The sequence below is a fragment of the Mya arenaria genome, chromosome 10 (genome assembly GCF_026914265.1).
Source record: "Mya arenaria isolate MELC-2E11 chromosome 10, ASM2691426v1".
In the NCBI taxonomy this organism is placed as follows: domain Eukaryota; kingdom Metazoa; phylum Mollusca; class Bivalvia; order Myida; family Myidae; genus Mya; species Mya arenaria.
Genome location: NC_069131.1, coordinates 38,628,570 through 38,639,245, shown reverse-complemented (window position 1 = coordinate 38,639,245; position 10,676 = coordinate 38,628,570). Strand labels below are relative to the sequence as shown.

Genomic DNA, 10,676 nt, shown 5'->3' with positions numbered 1-10,676 from the left:
TTGTCTCTCAAAATCCTAGACTTGCAAATTGTCTCCCTTAACTCTAGACTTGAATTTACATGTAGATGTAAACTTGGCTTAAAATAGAATTCGCTCATGCAGACCTGGCTAAAAATAGAAAGCATTTCTTTAAAACTTTCATGGCCCATAATCTAGGCATTCATGGGCGGATCTGGCTGGTTTTCGAAAGGAACCGAGCTCTAATGGATACCTAGATACTGTACAAGTTTCATTGAGATACCATCAAAACTGAAGACTGTATCGTGTTCACAACCAATTGTTTACACAATAGCATTTTTTTATACTATCAAGGGCCATAATCTAGGCATGCATGGGCGGATCTGGCTGGTTTTCGAAAGGAACCGAGCTCTAATGGATATCTAGATACTGTACAAGTTTCATTGAGATACAATCAAAACTGAAGACTGTATCGTGTTCACAAGCAATTGTTTACAGACGCACGAACGCACGGATGCACATACTACGTACACATTACCATCGCATAAGCTCTTCTGGCCTTTGGCCAGTAGAGCTAAAAATCAATAAGACTGAAATTCGTTTCTAAATTATTTATATATTGCAAAGAATAAGACACTTATATATCCAGGTGACTAATTTAGAGTTTATTTCCACACATACACGTATACAGAATGTGTACATGTTCATAAACAACCAATCATTAAAGTGTATAAGACTATAGATAATATACACTATTGCTTTATCTATAATTAAACCTTCCATGATTGGACGAAAAGCAATTTTCCTAAACAGAATAAAACGCCATATTGACCTGTCTATCAATTGACCGGAAACAGTTTATCATATGACGTCATAATAACGCTGGAAAATCATTTCAAAAACATCATTATTGACTTGTCTTTTTATAGAGTGGAAACAGTTAGTCACATGACGTCATAATAACATTGGAAAATCATTTCAAAAACATCATAATTGCCTTGTCTTTTTATAAACTGGTTACAATTTATCAGATGACGTCATAATAACACTGAAAAATCATTGCAAAAACATCATAATTGACTTGTCCTTTTAAAGACTGGAAACAGTTTATCAGATGACGTCATAATGACGCTGGAAAATTATTTCAAACACATCATAATTGCCATGTCTTTTTATAAACTGGTTACAATTTATCAGATGAAGTCATAATAACGCTGGAAAAATCATTTCAAAAACATCATTATTGACTTGTCTTTTTATAGACTGGAAACAGTTTGTCATATGACGTCATAATAACATTGGAAAATCATTTCAAAAATATCATTATTGACTTGTCTTTTTATAGACTGGAAACAGTTTATCATATGACGTCATAATAACATTGGAAAATCATTTAAAAAATATCATAATTGACTTGTCTTTTTATAGACTGGAAACAGTTTATCATATGACGTCATAATATATCATGTGGCATCATGTAATAAAATGTTATAAACATTCATGGTAGCAACTCACAAAAGTTATTGTTTATATAAAGTTTTAAGAAATACATACAAAGAGTTATATGTAACATTTATAGCACAATTCTGGTCACCTATTGCATCATGCACACTCATAAAATTATATAATGATATCATCATTCAAATACCCATGGATCTAGCCGATTTTCATCAAATGCCCATGGATCTAGTCGATTTTCATCAAATGCCCATGGATCTAGTCGATTTTCATCAAATGCCCATGGATCTAGTCGATTTTCACCAAATGCCCATGGATCTAGTCGATTTTCATCAAATGCCCATGGATCTAGTCGATTTTCATCAAAACAACGTCAACCATAGTATCACAATTATTCCTATGTAGCAGACATTATGAAAACATACCATATCAGTAAACCATTACTGTATTGCAACGTTTACAACATTTTAAATGTTATATGGCTGTAACACATACACATAAGTTCTCATAGTATAAAGCGTTTTCAACTTTACCAAATTCAATCTTATTCTGATATTCAAATTTAAATCTCATTTAAAGGCGTTTCGAATTTTGCAAATTTAAATTAATTCCGATATTCAGACGTACACATAAGTTTACATTTAACAACGTTTTAACGGTAACTTGGCAAAATTCAATGTTATTCTAATATTAAAATAACTGACCGATACATACTCTAATTCCAATCAAACTACCAATCAATCACCAGATATCTTAACTACATGTATATATTCCACCCAAGCAACAAACATGAACACATCTTCAGAAGACAACAGCGACAGCAACAACAACAACACCTAACAACCGCACCGGCTTCTAGTCTGAGCGCCTTCTGACAAATTAATTGTAGAACCGTCACTAAGTTTGTCACTCTTTTGTGCCTCGGGCAGGCAATACTGGAACATGTAATCAAACACCTTGGCAACGTTATAACCCGTTTTCGCCGAGGTCTCAAAATACGGGTCACCGTCTAGCTTGGAGATGTCTATATCATTGTTAATTTCTCTTGCAAACTCGATGGCTTCATCTATGGAGATTTCCCGGTTGTCCTGGTCCAGAACGTCACTTTTGGTTCCAACGACAACTTTGAGACAATCATCTTTTGCGGATTCCAGTAAAGGTAGAAAACGAGCCCTAGAAGAAGAAGAATATATTTACACTAGCTTTCCCTAGATTCGCCCAAGTTAACTTTTCATATTTATATTGGAGAAAAAAGGTAATAAAAAGGTCATAATCCACTGATTCTGAATTAAATTGTTAAACATTTAGGGGGGGGGAGGTACTCTCAAACCGCCCTTGTCTACAGTTTAAACCATATAAAATTCAGTAATGAGGGAGGGGTGCATGGTAAAAGATCCCCCCCCCCCCCAATAAATTACGCCCTATCTAACGACAATGCCTAGAACCACCCATGATTTTTCAATGATGGAAATAATTGGACAAATGTAAATGTAATCTACAATTTGGAATTCTCATGTGGTGTTGTCAGGAAAAATAATGAATGTATCTAAAAATTCTAATTGAAATATTACACCACCTTTCACTCTTGTTACATTATGTGAATATACATCGAAAATATACATCAGTTTAATGTGTTACCTTCTTAAAATGAAGGTGTTATTATCATTATTATTATCATTATTATTATTATTATTATTATTATTATTATTATTATTATTTTTATCATTATTATTATTATAAACAGCAGAATTCAAATTTGAATCTTTCATTTACACCAATCCTTAACAGACTCGTTAAAGATGCACTCTTACTCCCAAATAAGATTTACCACAATTAATACAGTTGTTATAATATAATAAAAAGGATGAATAAATGTCAAATTCTTTGGTTCTTATGAAGTATAACAAGTTTAACTTGAAAGAAAGGTGCCGAAAACATGGTAGTTCTACCTTATGAGACGATATTAGGTCACAGTAAATTTTTTAGCACTCACCAATCATTTAATATTTTCAGGTGTTCAGCTATTAAATACACAGTTACAATCTTGTTATCAGTAATTAATATTCTGAGGGAGGGACAAAAATCAAAAGGTTGTGCCCTCTTTAAGTCACGCCTCCTCTAACATCGATTCCTGGATCTGCCACTGGAAATGACTTACCAAAGAGACTCATAGGTGGTGGTTGTGTTGAGATCAAAGGCTAGAATGGCCGCCCCGGCATTGCGGCAATAAAAGGAGGACAGACCAGTGTATCTCTCGTCACCCGCCGTGTCCTGCAAAGATACGTGGTCAAAGAAATAATATACCTCAATTGACCGGTCGCCAAGCAAAAATTGAAAGGATATATGGTTGAGGAGAGTATATACCTTAAAGCTGCACTCTCACAGATTGAACGTTTTTACAACTTTTTTATTTTTTGTCTTGGAACGAAACATTTTTTTGCGAAAATCCTTGGAAACCGCTTACGGTATTTAAGACTGCTGACAAAAAAATTAGATCGCAAATTTTTGTATTTAAGTTCAAAAATAGATGTTTTATCCATTTTTCTTAAACCGATAGTAAGGGTTTTAGCCATAAAACATAAATTTTCGAACGGAAATATGAAAATCTGTGATTTGATCTTTTGTCAGCAAGGTACGTTGATAGACACATACAGGTTTGGAAAACAACAGATGTGTGGGAAGGATTTTCCAAATACGAAATGATGTATTTTCACTGCTGGATAATTCATACATAAGCAAAGAAGCAATGAAGCAGACAACTACCCATGCAGTGTTTTCCCCACTTTTAAATCTTGAGGGATTTTTTACCTGGGTAGGGAGAAATATATACATTTTCATGGGAAGAATGTGACCGAATTTCAGCCACCAAAAAGGGCCGAAAAAACTTACAGCTAGACTAAGCTTAAAATTGTATTTCCGATTATACGTTGTTAGATAATATATTATTGAAAACATACAAACAGAATGGCATATACTTTCTATTTAGCACAATCTCATGTACAAAATATTTATTTAAAATAATGAAGAGTTATTTACCCAAACTGCAACATTGTATGGTCCCCATTGCTTCAAAAAGAAAGCAGCTCCAATAGTCTGCAAAAAAGCACAAATTTATTACTGTGTTCAATAATCAGATGTCACTAAAAAAAATCTATGGAAATGCAGACATTGTCATACAATGTGCTGGTAGAAGGTGAAAGGTTGTAGCATTATATTACACAAGTAGGAAAAAATATTGGATAGATATGTGCAGGCTTGAGAAATAAAATTTAAAGTAAAATTCAAGCAATGCAATAAAAAAACTGCACCCAAAAAGCCACATAAATGTGTAGAAGAGGAATGTTGCATGATAGCCTGCATAAATATGGATATTTAAACATTTTAAAATGTCATTGCCATCTATTCATATACCAAGTTTCATTAAAATCCGTTAAAACATTCCAAGATATGGCCTGAACAAACACCTGTTATGGAAAAAAATCAGGTTAAGGGGAGATTACTAAATAAATAAGCAGGGTAGGATTGTTATTCTACATACCACACTTCCTTACTTGTCATCTATATATATGCCAAGTTTCATTTGAATCCCTCAAACATTTCAAGATGCGGCCTGGACAAGCACCCATTGAGGAAAATAAGATGATATGGGGAGATAACTAAATAAATATGAAGGATAGGATTATGGTTCTTGGGCACTGCACTTCCTCATATGTCCATATTTCTTTTATATAATTGTCTACATTGCAAGATACATTTCAATCCCTTTAGTACTATCAGACAATCATCCACCATCAAACTTGTCAGGTTAAGTTGAGGTATTTAAGAGAAGAAAGCTTAAAATATTCAGGGCAGGATTATGGTTCTTATGCACTGTCCTTACTCTTATTGGCATCTACATGTGTAATTTAATCAAAATATGGCCCAGACAAACTCCATTTTCAAAAACTATCAGATAAGGATTCTCAGGGGAGATAACGAAAAAAGACAGTGAAGAATTATGGTTCTTAGGTACTGCACATTTTTTCTTATATCCATAATTAATTTTAGTTTCACTTCAAGAAGCCCTTTATCATTTTCTAAGATTCATGTATGGCCCAAACAAGAACCCAATTTAAAAAACGAATATCAGGTAAAGGGGAGATAAATAAAAACATATGCAGGGCAGTATTATGGTTCTTGTGAATAGTTCCATATCAATCACTTTAAAATTTTCAGAGATATGGCCCGGACAAGCACCAAGTTCCAAAAAATGCTTTAGGGTTGATAATTTTATAAATTGCATGACTGGATTACGATTCTTAAGTACTGCAATTCCTCTCATTGCCATCTACCTATATTCCGAGTTTTATATCAATTTTCAAAGAAATGGCTCAGACAAGCACCAAATACATGTATGAAAAAAATAAGGGGAAATAACTTAATAAAGTACGAGTATGGTCCTTATGCACTGCACCTTCTCTTAATGACATCTATCTATATACCAAGTTTAATTTCAATCCCATCATTAGTTTTAAAGTGCAAGCACCAATTATGTAGAAAGTAGTTAAATTGAGATTATGAGTATCTATCATGGCCAAGAGTGTAAGATACATGTAGGCTTATCCGAACCCGAGTGTTGGGTGTTTTGTGGAAATGAGGTTTACCAAGTTTCCGCAGAAAACAAAATGCACAAGAGTAGGGATGAATCTATTTTACACGAGCAGCTATGGTTGATGCTTTTCTCCCACTTCAGTTAAGCAAAATAAAGTAAAGAATGTGTTTTTGCCCTTCAGAGAGCATAAAAATCACATTAGACATTACGGAATAATGATGACTAAAGGACGTACATGTAAATTTATTAAGGAAAAGTCACGTTAGGTAACATAACATAGAAAACAACTCACTGGGGAGTGAGTGGTAAATGTTCCATCGATGTAGCGGCTGATAAGAGATGTCTTCCCAACTGCGTAGTCCCCCATTATGATGACTTTGGCATCACTGAAATAACAATCATTTATGCACCAGTCAATTGTAACCATGGCTCCCCCAGGTCGCAGATTTATGGCTGAAACCATTACTAACAGTTTAAGATAAATGCATAAAACATCAATTTTTAAACTTAAATATAAAAATCCGCGATTTAATTTTTTTGTCAGCAGTCTTATATAACTGGTTTCCATGGATGTTCGCAAAAAGTGGCTTGTTCTAAGACAAAAAATTCAAATGTTAAAACATTTAATCTGTAAGAGTGCAGTTTTATGGTTGACAGCATCAATAATATTATGGGTGTAAAATTCAATAAACACACAATCTGTAGCATTTTTTGTACCATCAAAGACCATGTTGACTATTTCCAAAAATTGTTGTAATGAGAGTTTGTTGCTGGAGTTATTTCATGTATTATAAAATTAATAGTGAAGCAGTCATCATATTAGACTTTTGGATTAACAAGCCCGAATTTTTATACTATTGCTTGGCATCAATTTTTAAACAAGCCAGATAAGATTGTATAAAATTCAGAAAGACATTTTACCAGTGGAGGGCTTGTGGGCTTGTGTAAATTTCGCCCACTGGCGAAAAGATTTGCACAGTGCCATAACAATTGACTTAAGTGAATGTGCAAAGTAAAGTTTATAAACATTCTAGTGCAGTCAATTCACAATGTTTTGTGTTTCTTTATATAACGCTGATTATCTTTATGCTTAGTATGAATTGACATGATGATGATTTTGTTATATATTATTTATTGTTATCTTGTATGTATATGAGGGAATAAAATAAATGTACATAAATACTCATTCAGAATTCTTTGGTTAGTCTCATATTTTAAATGTTGATATTGCGCTAATAAATCCCCTGGTCTAAGGTTGACTGAAACTCAACAGGTTTTTACTTGGAGCCTTTCGTTTCGAAGTCACTCCTTTAAAAATTGGTTAGAAGCAGGCCTTTGCCTACCTGTTTTAGGAAAAAGACATTAGATGCTGGGAAAAATATTCAATGAAGTATTTTATGTTTGAAATGGATGATTAAGGTTTATATACATATTTTACCATGTAAGTGTGAAGCTATTTTGCACGAAACAAGCATTAAATGCATTAAAATACATGATATACCTTTCCAATAAAACGAAACTTGACTGACACAGACAACAATTATGTCAAGCAGAACAACTCGACCCAATTGTAATAACTCAGCCACCTCAGACAAGCTTCGAGATAGACCTCGTAAATACAATCATAACAACTCGGCCATGGCCGAAGTGTTCTGATTGTTGTACAATTGTGAACTGCAGATTTGCAGGTGCTCTTTATGTATATATCGTTATGTTTTGACAGAATGAAATGAAGGAAACCCCATCAAACTCATAATTATTGGATGACTATTTATTTTTTGTGTCTGGAACTCGTATAAAATAACATTATCTAGTAATTTTCTTGTTTTTATGATATTTTATGGACACTATATACTATAAAGCTGCACTCTCACATATTTACTGTTTTTAAAACTTTTATATTTTTTATCTTGGAAAGAGCAAGTTTTTGCGTAAATATCTGCAAACCAATGATAAAAGATTGCTGTCAAAAGATCTGAGCGCAGATTTGCATATTTCCGTTCGAAAATGAATGTTTAATGGCTTTACTAACGGTCTAAGAAAAATGCATAAAACATGATTTTTTTTAACATTAATATGAGAATTTGAGATCTATTTTAATGTCAGCAGTCTTATATCTCTGGTTTCCATGGATTTTCACAAAAAATTGGCTTGTTCCAAGACAAAAAATAAAAAAGTTGTCAAAAAGTTCAATCTGTGAGAGTGCAGCTTTAACCCAGAATCCTGATCGGAATAACTACCCACTTTTGGTACAAAACAGTTTGTACGTAAAGAATTTGCCATATCAAAAATCGTAAAAAAATCTGTCAATGTACAATTATTTGGACTAGAACGGACAATGATTTTGCTACGGGAATGGGTCCGATGATCAGACCCTTGGGTACTTAAGATAAAAAGGCCTGTCCGGGGAATAGCAATTGACTGGTGCATTACATAGATAGACTGTCACTCTGTTTCAATTTTTCAGGCATCTTTTAATATCTCTCAATTAATCTAGTTTATTATGGATTAGTCCAAATAATTGAACGTTTACGGATTTTTTTACGATTTTTGATATGGCAAATCCTTCACGTACAAATTGTTTAATGTCAAAAGTGGGTAGTTATTCCGATCGGTATTCCGGGTTAAAGCATTTAGCATCTAAAACATATCATAAAAACAAGAAATATTATCAGATTACATTATTTTATATCAGTTCCATACATAAAAATGTCATATCCTAAGAATAATTATGAGTTTGACATGTTTTTTTTCATTTCTTGCTGTCAAAACATATCGATATATACATGAAGGGCACCTGCAAGGCTTCAGGGCACAGTTTTAAAACAATCGGAACATTTCCGCCATGGCCATTGTCACGTTTGTATTTATGAGGTCTATCTCGAAGCTTGTCGGAGGTGGCCGAGTTATTAAGATTGGGTCGAGTTGTTCTGCTTGGCATAATTGTTGTCTGTGTCAGTCAACTCTCGTTTTATTGGAAAGGTAAATAATGTGTTTTAATGCATTAAATGCTTGTTTTGTGCAAAATAACTTCTCACTTACATGGTAAACTATGAATATAAACCTTAAAACCATAAATAATTTTAGTTAATACAATTTCAATATTTTTCAAAACATCCCCATTTTTTGCACAAACCCGTTTAGATGTTAGGGAATGAAAGAATCCATAACTATTATTTTAGACTAATAATGGATCAGCTGTATTCAAATTAAACCAGACAGAGTGCAAGCTTATGAATTGTAAGATGGATTATGCATTTTGAAAAACGTTGAAGCTAACCATGTTGAAGATACTTAGATTTTAAAATAATTGAAGACAAATGGCATGCCTATCATTTAATATTTGATATATTGAATTTTATATTTGTTTTTATATGTTAAGCAAATAACTTACGCCTTTTTCCTCATGGCCGAGCCCGAAGCCATCGTAAATTTTGATAAAAAATAAACACTAATTAAATTAACATTCTAATCATGTGGTGACACTCTTGTCATATCTAAAAATTACTTCTTAAAACCTTATCACACTAAAATTTGTCATCCACCCACAACCCGGAAGTGAGAATGTAAACAAACAATGCGCTTGATTGTCTTAAGTGAGTTTTAATCGAGTAGAAAAGGTTGTTTTCTACCATTATTATTCAAAAGGGTGTTTGGTCTTCTCGGCACAATTACGTTTTCGGTACTTCGCTAAAAAGGATCAGAGGTCGTTTCGTAGGGGATATTTTCACCAGTGCAGTTCTTTATTTTCAACTTAAGACTTTAATGCACCAGTCATTTGTAACCACGGTCCTCCCAGGTCCGACGGGGAATAGCGGGGACTTTGACTTATGGTCCAGCAAGCCCGGGCAAGATCCCCGCCCTGCGGGGACGAACTGCTGGTTTAATCCCACTTAAATGCCCCTCCCCCCGGCACCGTAGGAACTCTGGTTAAGGCCCATTCGCCGCTATTTTGGGCGTGAAGATAAACCACCGCATTTACCCGGCACTGCGGAGCCAAGTGGAAAGTAAAAACACCGCCAATTTCCCCGGCTATCCCCGCTATACCCCCGGACCTTGGAGGACCGTGGATAAAATTGACTGGTGCATAAGGAAAGTTTTGGTCTAATCCTCAATATTTATCACACCGGATGTGGCTAAAATACACTCATGTATAGAAAATTCTAAAGTTTAATCATGCCAAAAGGGCAACGGTGTGTAAAGGAAGAACATGCCAAGCATATAGCAATGGTAGTGTTCGGAGTTTAAAATTTCACGTTTGCCTACAGAAAGACCATGGAGTTACCGTTGAAGAACTAGGGTTAGATGATGACAGTTTTAAAGGACATATTCAGTGTAGGTGTTTTTTGGCTTACACTTATACCAGCTCTTCATAGAATACTTGACCTCTAGGAGGCTGTTTACAAATAAGCCCTGTCCGTCTTATAAGTTTCTAACGGGAAATAATACCATACACATATTTAAATCCTAGTAAGCATTAGCCAGTTATTCCAACCATATCTTAAACACTGAAACAGTTCCAGAAGATGGATCCCAATTGACACACTGTCTGTACTCTCAGACAACTGACCCACTGAGTGTATGATGCTGGGATTGATGAAGTATGGCGTTGTTAGAAACATACATGAAAATAAGCTGAAATACACATCTGCTAGTATGCATCTAGTTT

General features: G+C 34.2%; 1 protein-coding gene across 1 annotated transcript; it reads right to left on the bottom strand.

Moving 5' to 3' along the window:
• Positions 1-608: 608 nt before the first annotated feature.
• LOC128204186 (ras-related protein Rab-20-like) lies at positions 609-9,564 on the bottom strand. Its single transcript, XM_052905563.1, has 5 exons — positions 9,402-9,564; positions 6,300-6,393; positions 4,453-4,509; positions 3,575-3,687; positions 609-2,589 (listed from the first exon to the last, which is right to left on the bottom strand). Exons 1-5 carry the CDS (start codon positions 9,431-9,433, stop codon positions 2,253-2,255), a joined length of 633 nt encoding a protein of 210 aa, XP_052761523.1. The 5' UTR covers positions 9,434-9,564; the 3' UTR covers positions 609-2,252.
• Between the last annotated feature and the right edge of the window lie 1,112 nt (positions 9,565-10,676).